This window comes from Protopterus annectens, chromosome 9.part0 (genome assembly GCF_019279795.1).
Source record: "Protopterus annectens isolate FY-2018-M chromosome 9.part0, PAN1.0, whole genome shotgun sequence".
NCBI lineage: Eukaryota > Metazoa > Chordata > Ceratodontiformes > Protopteridae > Protopterus > Protopterus annectens.
In genome coordinates this window covers 685,363,986-685,388,464 of record NC_056743.1, presented here as the reverse complement: position 1 = coordinate 685,388,464, position 24,479 = coordinate 685,363,986, and the positions used below count along the sequence as shown (strand labels likewise).

Here is a 24,479-nt window from a genome sequence, read left to right as displayed (position 1 = left end):
GCCAACACTGATGCCCACTACTGCAGTGTCTGTCACCGTTGTCTCTATGGCACCTCCCTCAGATTCCAACTCTCATGACCCAGCAGAAGGGGGAGTTCCTGCATCCACAATTACAGACCCTGAACCTGGCAGCCTGGCTTATTCCTTCAGCTTTCCTCCAGTGGCCAGCCTAAGCCAGCAAGTCCTGGACGTCATACATGAAGCCAAATGACCCAGCACTAGAAAATTCTATGCTGACAAGTAGAAAAGGTATTGCTTTTGGATCCAGGATAATGGAGCTGAACCAGCACATTCCTCCTTATCTCTCATCCTGGATTACATAGCAGACCTGTTTCACACGGGCCTATCCTCTTCTATTAAAATCCACGCCTCTGCCATCTCTGCTCATTACAGCACAGAGCCACCTCTATTTTCACCCCCCCCCCCCCAATCAAGCAGTTCCTTAGAGGGGCTAACAACTTAAGGCCACCCAGAAGAGTCCCCACCCCTGCATTGGGACCTTACCTTTGTGTTGGAAAAGCTCATGCAACCCCCCTTTGAGCCTACAGCTTCAGCAGAGTTAAAATTCCTATCTTGGAAAACAGCCTTGCTTCTGGTCATCACTTCAGCTAGAAGAGTGTCTGAGCTACAAGCAGTCTTGGCTGTGGAACCCTTCATAATTTTTCGTGCTGACAGGGTCTCCCTCAGGACTAACCCAACTTTCATGCCAAAAGTGGTGTCCAGTCTGGCTCTCATCCAGTCTATTCATTTGCCCACCTTTTTCCCCTAAACCTCAAAATAAGGGGGAAAGGATCCTGCACTCTCTAGATGTGCACAAACAGCTCAGATTCTACCTGGATAAGACTAAGCTCTTTAGGAAATCTGACCAGTTACTAGTTAACTTTGCTGCAGGGTCAGAGGGCAAAGCCATATCAAAACAAACCATTTCTAAATGGATAGCACAATGTATCCATTTCTGTTACAATCACCACGGGAAACCACCCCCACAGGGGGTCAGAACACATTCCACTAGGGCAACATCCACCTCTGCAGCTTTTTTTCAGAGGGGTCCCTACCAAGGACATCCTGGAGGCTGCAACATGTAGTTCTGGTCATACCTTCACCAAGCATTACCACCTGCCAATATTTTCCAAATCCAGGGCAGGCTTTGCAACTGCAGTCCTGCAGGGCATACTAGCCAGCCCCAACTCTTCTTGACTTCCTCCACCCGTTTCTCCAGCTTTGGGAATCAACCCAAGTCTGATGACTGCAACAGTGAAAACCGAAGAACACAGTGCAGTTGTGTACACTTGCAATAAATGTAGATGTTCGGGTGTGTTCATTGTTGCAGTCCTGGTTTCCCTCCCTCCATCCCCCTTATCTCTCTCTCTCCCTCACTCCTTACAGTGCTGTTTGGTATTTACTTTCTACTGGTGGTGTTATTCCACCATAACCTACCTCCCTATTTGGGGGGCTCCTGACATTTGGGGCAAGAAAAACTGATGTAATGGCGTTGGCTGTTTGTTTTTATACCACTGACGACCTGACGTCAGTCCTGGAGTGACAGCAACCGACTCAGAAATACTAAGCCTATAGTATTTGGGCCGACTGAGGGCTACCCCTGCCAGCATAACCCAAGTGTGATGACTGCAACAGTGAATACACTCTAACATCTACATTTATGGTAAGTGTACACAACTGTACTTTCTACCTGGACAAAACCATTAGGAAAACTAACCAGCTCTGTCTCCTTTCACCCCATAGCCCTGGTCAAGGCAGTCTCCAAGCAAACCATCGCATGCTGGCTCAGGAAAACTATTCGCCTCTGTTACTCCCACCATGGAAAGAAACCGCCTGTAGGAGTAAAGGCCCATTCCACTAGAGCTGTCTCCAGGGCCTTCATGAAAGGTCTAGACACTGCATCCATTATGGAAGCAGCCACAAGGGCTACTATCCACACTTTCGCCAAACATTACAAACTTGACCAAGTTTCCAGAGCTTGTACTGGATTCGCCAGGGCAATCTTGCAGGGATTTGTAGAATCCTTTTCAACTACCACCAATCTCTCATCCGCATAAGCTGTGGTGTGCCCCCAACAACTAGAATACTGCAACATAGGAATAGAAGGACATAGAATAGTTGTGTAAAATCTTACCATAACCATAAATGTCATTCTCTTCCATGTTGCAGTATTCCTTACCACCCACCAGTTCCCCCCCAAGTCAATTTCTTTTTCCTGGCCTACCCATAATACAGTAGGACACAAGTTCACACACTTGAAAACCACTGGCATTCCTTGTGCTGGAACTTATTCTCTGCCTGCTGGCCTTCAAGTTCTGAGGATTGTGCGCGCAGGCATCACATATAAGGCCTCTGGTTTGTGGCCTTGCGTGTGACGTCCAACGCACACTGCAACAGTCGAGCTGAAGCTGTTGTATGGAAGCCGACGTACGAGTTGCCTGAGGGCTGGAAAACCCACAACTAAAATACTGCAACATGGAAGAGAAGGACATCTATGATATGGTAAAATTTTATACAAGTATTCTTTCTACCTGGACAAAACCAAACCCATTAGGAAATCTAAGCAACCCCCCCTCCCGAGCCCTGGTCAAGGCAGTCTCTAAACAAAAAAACATCTAATGCTGGATCAGGAAAGCCATTTGTCTCTGCTTACTCCCAGTGGGAGTCGAGGCTCATTCCAGTAGGGCAGTGGCCCTCCAAGGCTTTCATCAAAGTTCTGGACATGGCATCCATTATGGAAGCAGCCACATGGTCCACTATCCACACTTTCATCAAACTTTACAAACTTGACCAAGTTTCCAGAGCACGGGCGGGATTTGCCAGGGCGATCCTACAGGGCTTTGTAGAATCCTCTTCAGCATCCACCACCCTTTCATCTATCTAAGCTGTGGTACTCTCCCACAACTAGAATACTGCAACATAGGAATAGAAGGACACAGAAGAGTTGTGTAAAATCTTACCATAACCATAGATGTTATCTTCCATGTTGCAGTATTCCTTCCCACCCACCATTACCCCTTGTTCTCCTTTATTCCCAGCTATTACCTGGACCTATCTATGCTGCTGGAGGACACTAAGGTACACACCTGTCCCCACTGGCATTCAAGTTCTGACTATTGTTCATGCAGACATCACATTTAAGGCCCCTAGTTTATGGCCTTGCGTTTGGCTGCTGCAGCGTGCATGGGACGTCAATCTGAAGCTTTTGTATAGGAGTTGACGTAGAAGTTGCCGGAGGGCAAGAAATCCCACAACTAGAGTACTGCAACATGGAAGAGAAGGGCATATGTGGTCATGGTAAGATTTTACCCAACTATTCTTTCCCGCAGACCAAACAGGTAAAGGCTTTTATTCAAGACTATTCCTTGTTCCCAGAAAAGAGGGCACTTGGTGCCCCATCTTGGATCTATCCATTCTGAACACCTCCCTGGTGGTAACTCAATGTAAAACAACTAGTAAACAAAAAGGCACTAAGGTAACATGACAGGTAACCTCACAAAACCTTTATTAATCCACAATTTGATGAATGAAGAAATAAAAAAAACAGCAACTTGAACTAAGCGCTTTCAACCTCATGGGCATCTTCAGAGTCAGTTAACTTCAGTAAAAACAACCTTTAAATACAGCTATTAATTAGTGCTCGATTAATCAATGAAAACGCAGGAGGGGTAGTTAAATTAAACAATTATCCCCTAAAGTTCCTGTTCACCAAATCTTAAAGTCCTGCTCAACAATACCTTGTTTGCTAGAATCTCAAGTAAGTAATAGCTACCCAGAATAAACCAAAATAAAACATCATAAAAAGCAGTGTGTGCAGTAATAAACATTCCATATAAAACAAAAAACATATCTGTTAAAATATTTAAATTTACATAGTTTTATATTCTATACAAGCTGCCTTGTATCTTAAAATACATGCCAGGGATAGTGCATCATTGATACCAGGAGCATTGCTGGCATTAAGTCTCAGTTGCCAAAGACATTCCCTTATTTCCAACATGGTTTTAAAGTCCCCCCCAAAATCCTTTGTATATAGCCTGTCGATAACAAAAAAAATAAACTTTTTAAAGTTTGAACAATGATTCGTGTGTACATACAGTGAATTAGTGGTTTTCTTGTTTTTTATGTCCCTGTAATGTTCTAATATTCTCTCAACTTCCTGGTAGTCATACCTATATAGAACGCTGGGCAAGATAAACAAGTGGCAGCATAAATGACCATACTTGTGTTACAGTTGCAGTAACCAGGGCTCTTCAAAGTTCTCTTAAAATTACCTAGACGAACATAGGGACCGTCATTAATAAATTTACAGGACTTGCAATTGCCACATTTGGCCATAGTAGCTGGTCTTTGTCCAAAGGATCTAGGGGTCTTCTCTAGTTGGTCTTTTAAATTTGAACCTCTACTATTAATAAAAGTGGGACATTTACCAAGTATGTTGTGTAAGTCTGCAGGGATGAGGCTTTCCCAAGCACCGTAAATAACATCTTTAACTTCAGGTGCTAACCTATTGTGTTGTAATACCATTCCTGTTGGCGTATTGTTTCTATCAGGCACATCTTTATGGTTGGTGACTTTGTCACATAACCTGTGTGTGTCGTGCAAAATTGGAACAAAGTCAGTAGACGTTCTTCTAAATATTTCATGTTGAAGCGACAAAAGTATATCAATGGGATAACCTCTTCGGACAAATAAGTCCTTGACAACCTGATCATTTGGCCCTTAACATTTCTCTTAACATAGGCAGGGTGACAGCTACTATAATGTAGAAATGAATTGCTGTAAGTTTTCTTTCTGTATAATCTTGATTCTATTTTACCATTTTTAGTATATAATTGTAAATCCAGATAATCAATACTCATCTTGCCAACCTTGTGTGTAAATTTTAAGAATGTTGTCGTGTTCAAATATAAAATAAATTCTTCCAGTTCAAGTGTGCCCTTCCAAAAAAGCAAAATATCATCCAAAAATCTAAAATAGATAGGCATCTTAGCCTTATAATCAGATGTCAACACAAACTGGTCTTCCCATTCTGCTAAAACAAGGTTGGCGTAAATGGGTGCACATTTAGCACCCATAGCCACCCCTGTGGACTGTCTGTAATACTCATCCTCAAAACCTACAAAATTGTTCTCCAGTACCATTTGCAACAGATCCACCAATAGGTCCTTCTTGGTCCGGTGCAAGTTGGTATGTTTGTCCAAGCTCTTCCTAAACCAGTCGAGCCCACAATCATGGGGGATCACTGAAAATAAATTGATAACATCAATAGTGACCAACAAAAAATCCCCCAGTTCATCATGAGACAAAGTTCTGAGGCAGTCCAAACAGTGCCACGAATCTTTTAAGATATATGGCAACCTTTCCAGGATGTCCTTGGTCATAATGTCTATGTAGGAAGCTAGAGGTTCAGTTTTTGATAGTCTGGCTGCAACTATGGGTCTAAAAGGAACTAAATTTTTATGAATTTTGGGTATGCCAAAAATGGTGGGCATGACCGGGTGTTCTACCGATAAATATTTATATTCCTCAGCATCTATTATACCTTCACATAGCAACTCATAAATCATCCAGTCTATTTTAGTGTACGCCTTCTGGACATCAAATTTAGAAGCTAACTCATATGTGTCGGAGTCGTTTAGAATGTTCTGCATCTGCGTTAAATAATCAGTGTTGGTCATAATAACCACTCCTCCACCTTTGTCCGGTTTCATAACCCTATAGTCCTTGTTAACAGAAAATTCCTTTAAGCAAAATAATTCTGCAGATGTTATGTTGTCACGTTATCCGTCTATTGTCAAGAAGTCGCCTAATTTGTGTTGTACATAAATGTTCAAAAGCCAACACAGCAGGATGGTGTGGGGGTATAAATGTGCTACTTCTAATTGTAAATAGTTGAGCTTCACTGTCAACCCTGTGTTTAGTACTAAAAAATACTTTTAAATTCAGTTTTCTTGTAAAGAGCTTTAAATTAATAAGAATCTTACTGATGTCATATTTGAAATCAGGGACAAAAGAAAAACCTTTTTTCAATAAGCTAAGATGACTGTCTAAAATCTTCAAACTAGAAAAATTGTAAACAAAAAAGGAGTTGTCGCCTAAAATAGTAGGACCCTCCTTAGTAATGTTAGCCAAAGGAGAATTTAACATACTAGTGGGAGAATGCTGACATAAATCAGTAGATGAATCAAAACAAGATACAGGAGAATCAATAGATAAGAAAATACTGGGAGTGTTATCAGTGTTGTCGTTCATCTGTTGCGCCAGTTGTTGGTGTTGTGGAAGGTGGGGTTCAAGTTCGAGTTGTTTCTCCTCTGTCGCCCATCCCTCCAATTGTTCCATGTGTACCGTCCTGGTCCCTGAGGTGGTCTCTGAACCTCCTGATCTCGTGGGTTGTCTCGGTTCCTCAATCTGTCTGACCGTCTTAACGGAGGTTGGTTTTCTAAAAAAAACTCTTCTTCCTCCTCTGTCCCAAAATGTATCTCATGGGTTACCCCCTCCTCCTCAGTTAACATTGTGTTTCTCCTTGTCCCCATTGTGTTGGACATCCCTAGTCGTATTGGGTAAGGGGTAAGCTTTTTTCTCTTTATATTCAGTAGTATCCCTTAATAGCTTCTTTTGTTTTCTTTCCATACTTGTTTTAACATATCTGTCAAGTTCAGTTGTAATTCTATCTAATCTACCTTTGTTACTTTCAAAAAGCAAGTCATTGGTAGTATTCTGCTTGAGAATAAGTAGTTCATTTTTTAAAACACTTAATCTGTTATTGTCTCTAATGATAATTCTCATTAAGTCCATCCCAGTTCTATCAAAAAGTTCCAACATATTTTTGTATGCCTCAGTGTTTGCCTCAATTCCCATAGGGATCATATATACTCTCAGACCTTTGGGTACCTGGTTAAGTTCTAGTGAACACTCTAAAAAAACATTGTCCATCTGAAGCGATTTGCATTTTTAGCTAGTTTTTCAAATTTAAATACCTGTGAGTTGAATGTCCCAAGATTTTCTGATCTAAGAGAGTCACCTAATACAGGGGGCACCAAGACGTTCTCCATGTCAAACATTGGTCCTATGGGAATGTTAGCAACAACTCTTCCTCTACTGTTATTGTTCTCTCCCTGGTGGGTATTGTTCCTTTCCCCTCTAAGTGTCTCCGTATTCACTTGTCTATCAGCATTGGACACTGGTGGTGTATGCACAGTAAACAGTACCACCTGTGTGTCTGTTAAACTAACATCTTGAAAATTATGTTCTGCAGTCTTGTTTGCCTGCAGTAATGTGATAATCTGTCTAGAAATTTCCATATATTGGATCATTAAGTGTTCCATCATAAATAAAAAAAATATATATCTATAGGAAAAAATATATAAAAAAAATATGTAAAAAAAGTATATGTAAAAAAATGAACTTTTCCTGTCCACTTTTAAATGTTTAACCTCAGATCTAAATGGGTAGTAGTGGTAAAAATAAACACCCTATTGGTTGAATCCACAAGAACCAATAGTATTAATAAAATAAAGTAGAAAATAATAAAATAAAATCAGAAAATAATAATAATAAATTCGTATTGTCAGGGTGTAACAATATCTATCTCAAAAATCTCAAAGCAAGTGTGTTAACAAGTACACTAGTCCAAATCACAAATCCACTAATCTGTTATTTATATGAAGACATGACAAAACTGTAATAATGATGAAACTACTCTATGAAAATTATAAGTTAATGTAGTCAAAAGCAATACCAAGTAACCCCTTGAAAAAAAAATCCACACCATTCAGTATGTCCCTGGTGGTCCCCAAATTGAAAATGCTAACTTTGCAGCAGCTGCTGCCTATGCTGTTAAAAAATAAAAAAAAGCCTGGTTAGTGACTCTAAACCTAAAGGATGCCTACTTCCACATCCCCATAAGGGAATCCTGCAGGAAATTCCTGCTGTTCAGGGCAGGCTCACAACAGTTTCAGTTCTCTACACTACCCTCTACTGCTCCCAAGGTATTCACCAAATGCTTAGCCCCGGCCATAGCATTTTGTAGACAGGAAAATATTCAGATGTACCTTCATCTGGACTGCCTCATTCAGGTAGAGTGCAAAGAAAAGCTGCTCCAGGACCTCCTCTTTGTCAAAACCATCCTAACCTCCTTAGGGTTCAGCATCAATGAAAAGAAATTGAAGCAGACTCCCTCCAAGAAGGTCATTTTCTTGGGAGCACCTGGAACCATAGAACCAGTTCCACCAGGTCAAGAAGGAAAAGGTTGCTACTCTGGGTTTCCTGATACAAAAAAGGATGGCCCTTGGAGGCCAGTCCTGGATTTATCCTCACATCTTTCTGAAAGTCCCCACCTCCAGAATGTTATCCCTCCAAAACCTGCTTCCCCTATTGCTACTCAAGGCTTTCATGGAGGAGGCTTACCTCCATATCACAGAAGGTTACCTACGTTTTGCTGGACCCAGTTAACATTTTCAATTTACTGCCTTGCCCTTTGGTTTAATCACTGCACCAAGGGTCTTCACCATGTGCCTAGCTCCTGCCATAGTCCACTGCAGAACTAAGAGCATTCAGATCTACTCCTGTCTGGATGACATTCTCTTCCTTACAGAAAGGGAAGACATCCTCAAAAACATCTGTTTTCCATGTCTCTGCCACAGGGGTTGGGATTCACACTCAACCTCACCAAATCATCCCACTCTCCAGCACAGGACAAAACCTTCCTGGGATGCAGGATAAGGACAGACCTGATGAAGGCTTTTCTGCCTCAGGACAAGGTAATCTCTCTAACCAACCACTTCCAAGACCTCCTGCAGGTCAACAAATTGTCAGCCAGGCGTTTCATACACCTTCTGGGCTTTATGGCAGCCACTAGCCAGGATGCACATGAGAAAATTTCAGTGGTATGTGTGGTCTCAACACAGCCACCCTCGACTTTCAAATACCCTTCCTGCCTTGCTTAAAAACAGAGTTGAAGTGGTGGATTTAACAGATACAACTGAATCCCAGGCCTACCCCTCCATCCCCACCACACCAACTCAAAGCGTGCACACAGATGCTTCAGATGTGGGCTGGGGGAGCTACCGTGAATAGACTCAAACCCTCTGACATCCACCCCTTCAGTAAAAACATAACATAAGAGAGATCACTGCAGTTCAACTAGCCCTGCAGGCCTTCCTCCCTCTCTTAAAAACAGGCCCCCTACAAATATTTAGACGATACCAAAATTGTGGTACAACAACAAACAAGGGGGGACCAGATCCTACCTACTCTGCAGGCTAGTAATGCAAGTTTGGGACTTAGCCTGTCAGAACACCATATCACAACATGCAGTCTGTATCCCATCCCTGGGCAACCACCAAGTGGATGTCCTCAGCAGATCCTTCTGTCTGTATCACGAGTGGATGTTGCAAAGAAGTGTATTCCTGGACATTGTCCACCAGTGGAGCACACCACAAATAGATTTGCCTCACCCCAGAACAAAGAACTGAACCTTCTGCACCAAGGCTCATTCAGAAAGTCTTCCTGAAAATCAGGAGGGGCATGCCAAAAATCTTGTTGGCGACTCCCTTCTGGCCAAGGCAACACTGGTTCCCCCTTTTATCCCTCACCAAGGGTAATGGCCACAAGTTGCCCCAAAAGGTGGACCTGCACACACAACAGAAGGGAACTCTTGTTCATCCACACCTGGAGATGCCCTCCCTAACCCACAGGGTGATGAACTTTTAGTCACCTTCAGACACTGTTACACCGAGGACATGCTGTCTATCCTGCAAGAGGCCAAGAAACCCAACACAAGGAGATCTTGCATTTCAAGGTTGGAAAGGTTCTCCAAATGTTTTCTCCAAAGTCGTAGTGACCCTTTCCAAGTGGACGTTCCCCTATTTTTAACATGTGTGAGCTCATAAAATCAGACATTTTATACTCTTCAGTGGAGGTTCACCTGTCTGCCATCTCTGCCTGCTTTACCCTTGGATCCTCTACTTTCCAGGTTGGATGTTAAACTGTTTTTAAAAGGGGTCTTGCACATTAAGCCACCAGTGAAGCCTACCCCACCTCCTTGGGACTTAAAACTATGTCCAAGAAAAACTTACACCTGCTCCTTTTGAGCCAGCCAACTCTGCATCCCTGCAGATATGCACATGGGAAGCAGGCTTACTAGTAGCCCTCACCTCAGCCAGAAGAGTCTCGGAATTGCAGGCACTCATGGCATCCCCTCCCCTACACTATCTTCCACAAAGACTGGGTGACCCTGTGCAACCAACCCCTCCTTTATACCCAAAGTGGTCAACGAACTGTCCCTGAATCCACCTTTCCAGCTCCTAAAAATGACTGAGAATACTGTACTCCCCTGATGTCCACAGGCAGCTAAGGTTCTATTTGGACAAAACTAAAAACACCAGAAAGTGTAATAATCTCTGTCCTCCTCTCCCAGGGGCCCTGGGCAAGGCAGTCTCAAACTCTGCTTCTACTACTCCCACTATGGAAAGCACTTGCATCAGGGGGACAGGGCGCACTCCACTAGAGCAGTAGCCCTTTCTGGGGCCTTCAAGGACCTGGGCACAACTACCATCCTTGAGGCGGCCACCTGGTCCTCCGTACATACCTTTACTAAACATCACAAACTGTACCAAATCGCCAGAGCAGAATTGCAAGGGCAATCCTGCAAGGATTTCTGGAATCCGCTGCCTCTTCCTCCACCCTTCATTCGTCCTAAGCTGTGGTACTCAACTCACGGTAAGAATACTGCAACATGAAAATAGAAAGAGACAGAATATTTGTTTAAAATCTTACCATACACTTCCTTTCACCTGTCTGTGGGGCCTCATGGGCCTCTAACCAAAGCTGTGGTCAAAATGGGCAATCGGTTGCATCTCAGCTGTCTACAGGACATCATTTGGCACTACCCAGACTACTGTCAGACGGGACAGTCAGTTCTGAGGTCTGTGCGTGCAGACATCACATTTCAGGCCCCTGGTTTATGTCCCTGCATTTGACATCCCACACACTGGCAGCAACCAGGCTTAAGCTTTTTTATAGGAGCCGATGTTCAGGATGCCTGAGGCAGAGGATCCCACAGTAAGAATGCTGCAACATGGAAGAGCAGGACATCTTTGGTTATGGTAAGATTTTTGCACAACTATTCTTTTGCAAATGATCAGGGGCAGTTATCACAAACGTCCTCAGACTAGATGTACTCTCACAAGAACAAGGGCATTTGGTATCTGGGTACATCAGTCAACTTACATTGAATGTCTGGATGGTATGGTCTTAATTGCTTTCAGGCACCTGTTTACTGGTGACATGTAGCAGATACTAATGGATGCAAAAAAGCCTGCTACTAGAAAATGTTAGTAAGTTTTCTAGTTGGTGCCAACAGAATAACCAACACCTATTCAGAGCTAGCTGTTCTCTGGAATATTTGAGTGCTACTATCATATGGCCTTTATTCCTTTGTCAGGGTTCATTTGTAGTTTATTTCAGTCCTTTTGCTCATGGATCTTCCTCTTTCAATGCATTCTCATGTCAAAATGTTTTTGAAAGGTTTTTTGGACAAGAGGCCACCAAGAAAACTGGTTTTCATCCTTGGGCTCTTAATTTTGTTATAGAAGCTAACACTTGCTCCATTTGAACCAGCTAACCTGGCTGACTTGATGTTTGTAACATGGATGAATTTTACTGATAGCTGTGACCTCTGCAAGACTGGTATCTGAGTTGCAAGTTCTTATGGTGAGTCAGCTGTATCATTTTCTACAGGATTTCTGTGAGAACTAATTCCTATGCCTAATGTGAAATCCGAGTTTACTCCAAGCCAAATTGTCCATATCTTGGTTTTCTTTCTTGAACCCAAAAATGATGAATGGATGCTCTATACTGTGGATGTCCACAAACTTGGTAGTGTCTTGGCAGAACTGAATCTTTCAGATCAGTTCATTTCTTGTGAAGTTTAGAAGGGACAACCTGTGTCAAAGGACATTTCAAACTGGTTGTCTAAGGTTATTACCTTTTGTTATACTCACCACAACAAAACCATTCCAGGCTGGGTCAAGTTCCACTGTACCAGGGCCTTGACTTCTTTTCATAGGTTGGTACTAGGCTTTCTGCCCTAGGGCCTATACAATCCTAGCCATAACAATTCCGTGGATATTTCTTCCCACAATATTTACTTCTCTGGACCCGTGTGTAGCAGGGCGACTTGACGTGATCCCTGGGGTGAATTTCCTATCTCCCATCCAATCGTCAAGGTTCATTTTGAAGAGCACCAAGGAGGCGCTCTGCTTGACATGTATGGGGCAGTCTATTCCAGAGTATGGGCTTCAGATTCACAGGCCTCTACTGAGACCCTTTCAGAGTCCAGTATGCCAAGAGATGCTTCAACTGTGGAACCTGCGGATGTGTCTACCTTGGATGGGTCTGGAGTCGCTGTGCAGGCTCCGGCTTCTGAGGGTGTATTCAGGCCTACTGACTTGCGTATTAAACTGACACCATCTGCTTCAAGGCCTAAAACTTGAACCATGCCTAGAAAACTGATGCCCAGACCGCATGGTCAGGCCTCTGTCTAAAAACAAATGGCTGAAGAACCTTATTACTTTAATCAGGGGAAACCAGCCTTCCCCCTCTGGGACTTAGGACCGAGTTTGCTTATGATACTTCTGACCAGGATTCTGAATTTTCTGTTTTCTCTAATGACCAGGATTTACCCTTATCTACCTATGAGGATTCTGATGCTGAGGACTCTATTCCCTCTGCCCCCCCCCCCCCCCCCCAAGGATTTCTCTTTTGGTGAAACCTTGCATACTCTCAGGAGAGCGTGTTCATTGGGAAAGTCAGGATTTCTCTGATTCAGAAGAGTCTTGGGGATTTCTTACTCCAGCCCCAGAACAGGCCTTTAGCCATACCTCCTATACTAGACATTGTTGATGCCTTTGCGGAATCTATCTTGGCCCCTGACTCTACCTCCTGCTCCCAGAAAACCTGATAGATATTACTGGGTCCCTGACTCTCAAGATCCTTTTTAAAAATCCTACTGTGGATCCTGAGACCATTTCACAGGGACCCAAGGGCATTTAAGCTACTACTGCCAAAAATCCTACTCCCTCTGATAGAGACTCCAGGGCGCTGGATAGATTGGGTAAGAAGGTATACACTTCTGCAACTTTGACCATTAGGGCCTTAAACTGCCAGTTTCATGTGTTAAACCATCAGCAGCATATTATTGGATTGCTTAAAAAGAAAATGATGTTGATTCCTGATTGTGCTGAAAATAAGGATTTACAGGATTTGTTGCATTCAGCTGAACAAGTTGGAAAACGTACTTTGCAATGTGGTTTTGATTCTCTAGAAGCATCTTGCAGGGCTGCTGTAACTGGGTCTGTACTTAGAAGGCATGCTTGGCTTAAGGAGCAATCCTTGTAAGATCATGTTAAAGCGAAATTTCTGGATGCTCCCTTAAACCAGGACCGCCTGTTTGGCAACAAGGCAGCAGACGTTCTTAAAAAGTTGGAGGAAAAAGCTAAATCTATGCAAACTGTTAAAAGATTTTTTACAAGTACAACCTCCAAGATTTAGTAGGCATTGGCCGTCCAAGAATTGGTCCTTTCCTGCCTTTTCCAGACCTTCTCAGTCAAAACCCAGATCCAGCAGAGCTCCCAGGCTTCAGTCCCAGGGTATGCACAGGACTAAGCAGTGGGGGGGCCTTCACTTCCAGATCTGGGAGTAATAAAACTCCCCCTATGGTAAACTGTCTCACTGACTTCTTTTTAAAACTGCCAAGCACTTCTCAACTGTGACTGCCCTTTTGGAGGGAAAGATTGCTCTTCATGCAAAGAACTGGGAACTCATTACCCAGGACAAATGGGTTTTAAATAGTGTCCCAGGGATAAGGATTTCACTTCCACATGTTACCAACACCAAGCAGGGGTGGCCAGATCTACCCCCAAATCAGTGGGCAGAGGCCCAAAAGCAAGTACTTTCTCTTAAGCATGGGAGCTATTCATTTGGTACCAGAAGAGGAAAAGGGACAAGGTTTCTACTCGAGACTTTTCATGGTATCCAGAAAAGACAATTCATGGCATCCTATCCTGGACCTGTCTACTCTGAAAACCTTTTTGGCGATTCCAAAATTCAAGATGCTGACTCTTCACCAGTTGCTCCCTACGCTAGGCAAAGACGCTTGGTTGGCAACACTAGATCTAAAGGAAGCATACTTGCACATCCCAATTAGGGACTCTTGCATAAGATACCTACGCTTCAAAGCAGGCTACACACACTAGCAGTTCTCTGCGCTGCCCTTTGTCTTATCTACTGCGCCCAGGGTATTCACAAAGTGCCTAGCTCCAGTCATTCTGTTTTACAGGCAAAGAAATATTCAAATATATCCATGCCTGGACAATTGTCTAATTCAGGCAGAAAGCCAGGACATTCTTTTAGTCATCTGGCTTTTGTACAAAGGGTGCTAACTTCTCTGGGGTACACCATAAAGAAGAAGAAATCACACCTGGTACCCTGTCAACAAATTATATTCCTGGGAGCAAGCCTGAATACAACTTCCCAGATGGCTTTCCTCATGCCAGAGAAACAATTTCATTTGACAACCTACTTCAAACAAGTGGCCACAACCCTGCTATCTGCAAGGCAAATATTACAAGCCTTGGGGTTCATGGCCTCCTGTATTCTAATTCCATATGCAAGACTGCATATGAGGAAACTACAATGGCATCTAAAAAGCCTATGGTGTCAACATTCTCAGGCTCTGGAAGCAGTTATTCCTGTCATACCTTGCCTAGGCCTAGAGTTCCTTTCGTGGGTAGAGGCCTGCCACCAGAACAAGGGACTACCATTCACACTAACCCTTGCCGCCCAAACAGACGCATCAGACTATGCATGGGGGGCTCACCTGACAGGGAAGTGCATTCAGGGTAAATGGAACCCAAGTCAAATGCACCTGCATATCAATCAGAAAAAGAACTGTTAGCTGTACAAAATGCTCTGACAGCCTTCAAGGACCACATTCTTCCAGGACAATTAATGGTAAAGACCGACACCACTGTTGTGTGGTACATAAGCAGGGGGGTACACATTCTTACCCTCTTTCTTCCAGGACAATTAATGGTAAAGACTGACAACACTGTTATGTGGTACATAAACAAGCAGGGGGGTACACATTCTTACCCCCTCTGCAGACTAGCCATGGCATTGTGGAACACAACCCTGAGCTACCAAGTGCATCTACAAGCTGAATTCCTGCCAGGAAAACTAAATACACTGGCAGATGAACTAAACAGAAACCTCATGGATCCACACGAGTGGAAACTGGAACCAAGGAATTTCAACATGTTGACAAGCAAATGGGGGAGCCCAGATATAGACCTGTTTGCCTCCCCCCAGAACTATCAATTGGACAAATTTTGCACGAGGACTCCCGGCAAACAAGCTTGGAAAGTGGATGCTCTGTCCTTCAGCTGGAAAAACCTATAAGTTTATGCCTTCCTCTGCTCTCCAAAGTACTACTAAAGATCAAACAAGACAAACCAAGGACGATTTTGATTGCACCAGACTGGCCACACCAACACTGGTACCCCCTCTTGCGCAGTGTCACTGTTGGCCCCATGTCACCTTCCTCTGACTCCTACTCTATTGTCTCAGCAGGAGAACCAGAATCTGCACCCTCAGCTTCAAACACTGAACCTAGCAGCCTGGTTAATTACCTAATCTCTCCTTTACCCGTCCCTCAGTAAACCAGCGATGGATATCATTTTTAGAGGCAAGGAGGCCTAGTGCTAGAAAATCTTATGCTGAAAAATGGAAAAGATTCTATGCCTGGAACCACTCTCGAGGGATGAGCACAACACTGCCCAATTTACCTCAGATTTTACAATACTTAACTGAGATGCTTCACAAGGGCCTGTCTTTCTCCTCCAAAATTCACACCTCAGCCATTTCAGCTCATTATATCACAGAAACTCCCCTCTTCTCTCATCCACTGCTCAAGCAGTTCCTCAGAGGGGCCAAAAATTTACGACCAGCCAGGAGAGCTCCAACTCCAGCCTGCAACCTTAATTTTGTTTTGGAGAAACTCTGTTCCTCCTTTCGAGCCAGCTGCTACTGCAGACTTAAAATTCCTTTCTTGGAAAACAGCTTTCCTTTTAGCAATCACTTCAGCAAGAAGGGTATCTGAATTACGGGCCCTTATGGCAATGGAGCCTTTCATAGTCTTTAATGCGGACAGGGTGTCCCTCAGGACCAAGCCGTCCTTCATGCCCAAGGTGGTGTCCAGTGTGGCCCTTAATCAGTCCATTCATTTGCCAACCTTCTTTCCCAATCCACAGAACAAAGGGGAACGCATTCTGCACTCCTTAGATGTGCACAGACAACTTGGATTCTACTTGGACAGGACTAAACCTCCAAGAAAATCTGAACAACTACTGATGGCATTTAGAAGCTGCTACCTGGAGTTCTTTACATACTTTCACCAAGCATTACCATCTGCCAATTTTCTCTAAATCCAGAGCTGGCATTGCCACTGCAGTCTTACAGGGCTTTATAGCTGGTCGTAATGCTATCTGATTTCCTCCTCCCATCCTTAGCTTTGGGAATCTACCAAAATGTGAACTGCAACAGTGAAACACGAAGAACATAGTACAGTTGTGTACACTTACCATAAATTTAGATGTTAGTGTATTCACTGTTGCAGTTCTGGTTACCCTCCCTCCAGCCCCCTTACTTTTTTTGGCTATACCTCTACTCTGCTATGCTCAAAAGCCTTTTGGTGTATTTGCTTTTTTTTGTTGGAGGTATAACCTTGTATATTTATACATTTAATTGCTTCTCATTAGGGGGGCACCTGACATCTGGGGCAAGAAAAACTGATGTAATGGCGTCGGCTGCATGTTTTATACCCCTTACGACCTGATGTCACAGAAGGGACAGCAACCGACGCAAGACACAATACATTGTTAATCAGGCCGACTGAGGCGGGGGCTACTGCAAGCAGATAACCCAAATGTGATGACTGCAACAATGAATACACTCTAACATCTAAATTTATGGTAAGTGTACACAACTGTACTTTCTTTGCAAGTCAAGCAGGTATCTTGTACATCATTATGAAGTGTAGGTGTCCGATTTGTTTTCTCATAATTTGGAACAAGTGTGGCTGCAGTGTGAACTGACATGCATGGGGTAGGCGGGCCTTTTTTGTGTGGCATGACAGTTGACGTTTTATGTTAGGTAGTCCAATCTCGCCTTCGTTTTTGTATATGGGTTCAGAGCTGATCCTCTGCTCCGACTCTGCCTATTTTCAAGCTCTAAGACTTCTGGTTGGCTCGTGGCTAAGCAGGTATCTCATGGTGCAACAGTGCAATCCCCAGATCTCGTTTGCCACGTCGATTAGTTCGGATGTGCTTCTCTTGGCTTTGGCTAAGTCTTTTGCAAATTTTTCATTCATAAGTGTTTTTTTGCAAATTTACTGTTATTTAGTGGTAATATATAGACAGGTCTTTACCTTAATTGTCCTGTGGTCTTGTTTGACCTTAGTAGTAGTATCCTGTGTGCCAGTAGTTAGGCGCAGTTGCGCTTTTTCTGCCTAGATAGTTTTGGCGGTTTCACCTTTCTTAATCAGCAGGGGCTCCTGTTGATTAATTTACTGTTAACTGGTTGATTGTCAACTTGTGGTCTTTGGCGGGGATCTGCTAAAGTCTTATTTAGGATTGCGGTTGCAAAGTTTTTCCTGTTTTCTTGAACGTGTGTGTGTGTTTTTATACTTGGTCTGAGTTAGAAGGCCCAGTCCTTTTATACAGGGCTAGGCCCATTTAACTTGGAGGACCTAGTCCTCGTGTAACCCAATTATTTCTAACTTTCTTTGAAAATTTTCTGTGTGACTGAATTTCTGTTTCTGTTAAAAAAAAAAAAAAAGAGACTTGGTCTGTTTTTTAGTTGAAAGACCTAGTTCTCCTCTTACACCAGGCTAGGCCCGTTTAACTTGGAGAACCTAGTCCTCATGTAATTCTTCTTTAGGGCTGGGTCCGTTTTAGAGAACTTAGTCCTCAGTTCTCTTTTTCTCCTCTGGTTTTGCTTGGGTGTCTGCAATGTCCAAGGATAGCAAGGAGCATAAACCCTCTGGGTTTAAAAAATGCATTAAATGCTCCCAGAAAATGTCATTAATGGGTGGTCACATACTGCTTTGGAGCCATCCATTTGCAGGAATTGTTTGTTCTGTCATGCTTTCTCTCCTAGAGTGTTGCAGGAGAGAAAGAACAAGCTGATACTCAAGGGTCTTCTGAAGCCAACCTTCGAGGAAGCCTTATCTGGTTCGTCTGCTTCTTCTAAGTCTTCAAAATCCAGATCTGAGACCAAATCAAAAGCTTCAAAAAGGCCTTGTCCGGCACCAGCTGGTGTCTCGGAGCCGCCGTCCAAATTAACAAAATCTGTCTCCTCAGTCTTCGGAGCCGAAAGAGAGCACCATGGTTTCCGAGTCTGTCAGAGGTGCTTCGGTGCAGACTGCTGAACCTTTGGAAATAGTTGACGACTACTCGGTGCCGGTCTGCAGAATCCCTACTGGTCTCCTTGCTGATCAAATCTCCAGTGCCTGCTAGGTCGAGATACCCGACTTTATCTTCCAGGAGTCTTTCAGAAGATGATGTGGAGAGGGTAGTACTGAGACTCCTGAAGTCGTCTGCTCTGCCTAATTTTTGTTGGCTCCAACCCAGTCTGCTGTGGAGCCACTCGAACCAGTTTTGCCCTCATCTGTGATTCCTACTCCAAGCCATGTTGACTTTTTGGAGTCGGAGTGCTTGTTACCAGTGGAGGAACCCTCTGTTCCAGCTCCCCTTGCTGCTGCATTGGAGCAGAGTTCGCCTGCGACACGCTCTGCTTTGTCTGTCATGTCCAGGGACCGAAGCTCTTCTGTCGGCGCTGATGGGGAGGGTTTGAATCGATCTTTGTATGTTCCGGGCCTTCCTCTCTGTGCTTCCGCCAGGGTGAGTTTGGATCCTGCATCTCTGAGCCGATGGCTCGGGCTCCGGCACCATCCTTTGTCTCTTTAGAGCAGGGTGGGTCTTCGGAGCCAGAGAGGTTGGCTTTTGAGGTGATGAGTGTGTTGTCTCAATCTACACCCCCTGCCAGTGGTACAAGCACTCTTCCCCCAGGACTCGCACTTCGGTCTCAGTACCTACTCTCTCAGGAGACAGAGACCCGCAGCCTCAGGAGCCACCGGCTGGTGGTTCCCCACTCTTCCGGGGCCTTCCCAGAAGGTCCCTTCGAGGATCCTCCTCGGAGAGGGTATGCAAGAGGAAGCATATTGACTGCCAGGATGAGTCTCTGACATCAGACACTGACCTCTGAGTCTGAGGGGTCCCCCAAGTCATCCTCTGATGTCTCCTTTGCGGACATCCTGGAGATCCTTAAACGGAGGTGCAACTGGCCCACTGTCAACCCTTCTGGTGAGTCTGTGTATCTGAAGGCTTTCGGGTCTCTACCTTTTGCCTCTTGGGTGTCTCCACCTTTCGATGAACTAAGGGATCTGGTTATTCGGAAGGTGTGGGATACTCCAGATGCCATGGAGCCAGTTCCCAAAAGACCAAATAAGTTCCTGTCTGTTGCTCCTGGAAAAGAATTCTTGTCTAAGGGTGTTCCCATAGATGCCATGGTGGTGGCGGCGGCGGCCACGAAGGAGTTCATCTGCCAAACAAGGAGTCTCGACAGATGGACAGATTTGGGAAGCATGTATTTAGTTCAGCGGCATTTACATTTCAATCTCTGAACTATCTTACCCACTTCACAAGATTGCAGAGGGATCTCCTCAAGGAGTTAGATTCCATACCGGGTGCTTGTCCTGAGGGAGTCCCCGATAGGATCTCTACTCAGGTTTCCACCCTAAATTCGGTAGCTAACTCCTCCATGCAGCTCATCTCCCATGTGGCTTATGGAGCGAGCAGAGCAGCAGGTTCAGGAGTTGCCCTTAGGCACCACTCCTGGATGCGCTTGTGTAATTTTGCGGAGCCTTTTAAGTACACCTTCACCAACACCCCATTTGATGGTTCCTCCTTGTTTGATCCCAAGGTGAAAGAAACCCTCTGTGTGAGCAGGAAGTAGACTCTCTCTGCCGTAGGAGTCCGTTTTACTGTTCCCTCTCGACCATAGAGGTCAAAGGGGAGGTAAAATGTGGTTCAAAAAGTCCCAGAGGTTCTTTCTGGACACAAACAGTGAGTCCTTCAGAGGCAGAGGTGGAGGAAATGGTAGATGCCCTAAAGGCAGGGGTGGTCCGCAATACCAGCAAGGCCATGATTCCTTTCAAGGGTGGCCTTAGCGCTCCTGATGTGGGGCCAGTCAGGGGTCGCATCTCTTTGTCTTCAGAAGCCTAGCTAAATATAACCCAAGACAAGTGTGTACAGAGTTGTTACCAGAGGCTATATCATACCCTTTTCCCTTCCACCGTTTGTTCCCAAAAAGATCCTAGATGTTCCACCCAATCACAGGGATCAGACAACTGTGGAGATCAACAAATTGCTCTCAAAAAGTCATCCAGCCCGTCCCAGCAGACAAGACATGATCCGGAACTTGCTCCAGGTTCTTTAGTTCCAAAACGATCCGGAGACTGGAGGCCAATTTTGGACCTCAGCAGATTAAACAAATCCGTGAAGGACAAGTTTCAGATGGTCACACTGCAGTTGATACTCCCGTTGTTAGGGAAAAGACTATTGGATGTGCTCTCTGGATCTCCAAAAAGCCTACTACCATATAAAAATGGACAAGGTGTGAAGGAGATATCTGCACTTCTGGCTGGGAGACCACCATTATCAGTTTCGTGCTCTGCCCTTTGGTCTCATTACAGCCCCCAGGGTGTTCACCAAGTGTATGGCAGTAGTGACAGCTCACCTGAGACGTCTGGTATTCCAGGCGATTCCGTATTTGGACGACTGGCTCCTGACCGCCCCCTCCAGGCATCTACTCATCCAAAACAGGGACGCCACCGTTCAGCTTAGTGCTCAACTAGGGATCTCCATAAAATGGGAAAAATCTACATTACTGCCCTCGCAATCTGTGATTTTTGTAGGCGCAGAGGTAGACACAGTGGATATGACAGTCTCCCCGCCGAAAGAGCACACAACCTCATCTCACAAGTTCAGCATAGTCTTCCGCTTCGGAAGGTCAAAGCAAAATGGGTTCTTCAAGTTCTTGGACCAATGGCCTCAGCCATTCTGTTAATACTTTTAGCCAGGTTGCACATGAGAATCCTTTAATGGCTCCTTTAATAGCTCGTATTCTCCGTGTTCATTCCAATATCTACTGCTGAGTCACCCTATCCTGCTGACGGAATCATGCAAAAAGGACCTTCATTGGATAGCCCTTAACTTGTTTACGTTAACTCCCTTTGTGCCTGCCCAACCCGTTGCCACTGTGACCACGGATGCCTCCCAGGTCAGGTGGGGGGGCATTATCTTGGCAGGACTGTCCACGGCACATGGCAAGAACACGAGGCTCACCTGCGTATCAATGTTCTGGAGATGAGGGCGGTGTTTCTGGCGTTGCAAGCACTTCAGGACCTTCTTCCTTCAGGGACGATTGCGATACAATCGGACAACATGTTGGTTGTGTGGTATATCAACAAACAAGGCGGTACCAGATCTTACCCACTCTGTCATGAGGCCATGCGAGTTTGGGAATGGGCGATTTCTTCCCAGCGCTTTCTGGTGGCAATGCACATTCTGGGGGCAACCAACGTGATAGCTGACAAGCTAAGCCGGGCAATTTTACTGCCTCACGAGTGGTGTCTGAAATGGGAAATAGTGGTACAGATTTTCCGAAAATGGGAACAACCTTGCTGCGACCTTTTTGCCAGCCCAGTCAGTGCCAAGTGCAGCAGTTATTTTTCCCTAATTCCCCCTCTGGGGGAAGCGCCCAGAGACTCTCTGGTTCACGATTGGCCCATGGGACTTTTCTGTATGCCTTTGCTCCATTCCCTCTTATCCCCAAAGTGATTCAGAAAGCCAGTCGGCTGGGAAGCAAGTTGAGCCTCATTGCTCCTTACTGGCCTCGTCAGGTGTGGTTCCCCTTCCTCGAGCCTCTTCTGGACGATCCTTGGTTTCTCCACCCAGTCCCAGATCTATTGACCCACATGTCTGGTTCATTACACCCCTCTCTCCACACCCTCAAATTGACAGCGTGGCTGCTCCAGTTCCATATCTAGTCGGGCTTCATGATGTTTCTTCATCTGTGTTCCCATATTCCTCTTATCTTTGCATAAACCCTCAACCAGAAGGCTGTATGACGGTAAATGGAAAAGGTTTTCTATTTGGGCACAGAAAATGAAAGTGAATTCTTACACCGCTCCCATTCCTGTGATTCTGGAATTCCTTTCGGAGCTTTTTCAGCAGGGATCTGCCGCGGCCACCATCAAAGTACAGTTGGCGTCAATCTCTCACTTTTATTTAGGGTCTCATAATGTCAACCGTATGTCTCATAAGCTATGCAAGACTTGAGAGGATCCACTTTACTGAGACCACCATTACAGGAACCTGTGGCTTCTTGGGACTTAAATTTTGTGTTGTCCAAATTGACATATCCCCTACCTTTGAACAGTCTCATTCATCTTCTTTAAAATATTTGTCTTGGAAGACTGTTTTTCGTAGCTATTACATCAGCCAGACGTATCTGAGCTACAAGCCCTGTCTAAGCCACCTTATTTAGTCTTTAATAAAGACAGGGTTTCTTTACGCACCAATCCTTCGTTTGTTCCCAAAGTTTGTTCTGCTGCCACATTAAATCAGTCCATTGAGCTTCCAGTCTTCTTTCCCAGTCATTGCAATGCAGCTGAATATCGTTTTCACCAGCTGGATGTTCATAGACAGCTATGTTTTTATTTGCAACGGACCAAAGAATTTCGGAAGTCAGACCAGTTATTTCTTTTTCCGACTCCAGATTGGGCTTACCAGTTACTAAGGTGACACTGTCTTAATGTATTTCCAGTTGCATAGCCTTCATCTACAGTTTGGAGGGCAGACCTTTACCCCACAGGATCAAGGCTCATTCTACCAAGTCTCTCTCTACCTCGGCAGCCTTTCAAGCCAGGGTACCACTTGATCATATCTGTGCAGCAGCTACGTGGGCTACCCCTCACACCTTTATTACTCATAAGTTGGATTTAGCTTCTAGGGGTAGAGGGTCCTTAGGCTCCAAGGTGCTCAGGAGTATTTTCCAATGAGCCACCCAAGAATAAGGCGCTAGGGACGCTGTCCCATATGTAAAAATGAAGGTGAGATTGGACTACCTAACATAAAGAAGTTATGTACTCACCATAACGTTCTATGTTGATAGTCCATCTCACCTTTCATTTTTACCAGTCCGCCCTCCTGTCCCCATCCTGGAAGATCTGGAGGTAATACTTTAAATTTCTTGGTTGGTGACCCTTTAGTATTGGTTTGTTGGTTAGAGTTTTTTTTTTTTCGGTTTCTAGCAAGCAGCAAACAAGATGTGGGGATTGCACTGGTGCACCATGGGATACCTGCTTAGACACGAGCCAACCAGAAGTCTTCAAGCATGAAAATCTGCCGAGTTGGAGCAGAGGATTGGCTCCGAACCCATGTGTAAAAATGAAGGGCGAGATGGACTACCGACATGGAACATTATGGTGAGTACATAACTTGTTTTCTTTCATATACTGCATGTGCAGCCTTGAGCATAGGACCTTCAGGAAAAACTGCTGAACTAGACCCAAAGAGGTTGAGCACAGTTGTAGGCCTAGTGAGGAGGATCTGTTCCTTGCACAGCTAATGTAATACAGACATGTATTTTTCTGTACTAGCAAGAGTGTTTTATTTTTAATACCGTGCATTCAACACTTGGCCTTGTTTAGTATGTTGATAGCGTCAGCTAAGGGCAGAACTCCCAACTGTGAAAAATTGGGAAAGAGACTGCCCACTGTTGTAGACTTTCTTGCATTTACTGTCATTTGCACTGCAGTCCCTTGTAAGTTAACTTTCTGTGTTTAAGGGTAATCCATCGGTGAGCAAAACAGACATCCATCATATCTGTAATTTGTTTTCACAGGGCTACGAGATTCACATTACTCCTGGTGTGAAACCAGAACCTGTCCATATGAAGGAGATTATTCAATGCAGTGGGGGGACTTTTCTGCCAAAGATGCCACGTGCATATAAGGTGAGTTTATTTGTGCCCTAGTGAGGCACCTCTTCTATACAGTTGTAGGAAGGCTAGTGTCACTGTGGGTGAAAATGATTTGGACACGACATCTGAAATGAAATTTTTTTTATATTGCAGTGACGTTAGTGTACTGTAAGAAATCTTCATCTACATGCAAGTATTGCTGGAACTGTGCCCTGCATTTTTTTTCCAAGGACCCCCAGCTTCCCTGTTGTAGATGTGGTCATGAGATTTGCCTGTCCTATCTGAAATGTAGAATGAAAGCTTCACTGCAGGTGCAGCTTTTTTGAAAGTGTTGAGCATTATAGTTTGGAATTAAAGTACAGTTGTGCAAG

The 24,479-nt window shown here is 44.5% G+C and overlaps 1 protein-coding gene across 1 annotated transcript in view; it reads left to right on the top strand.

The window, feature by feature from the left end:
• Nucleotides 1-24,479, top strand: part of MDC1 (mediator of DNA damage checkpoint 1) — a 1,303,504-nt gene that overhangs the window by 1,214,112 nt on the left and 64,913 nt on the right. Inside the window, exon 15 of the mRNA XM_044083294.1 lies at nt 24,031-24,141. Within this exon, the coding sequence (XP_043939229.1) occupies nt 24,031-24,141 (111 nt within the window). The remainder of the gene's footprint in view (nt 1-24,030; nt 24,142-24,479) is intronic.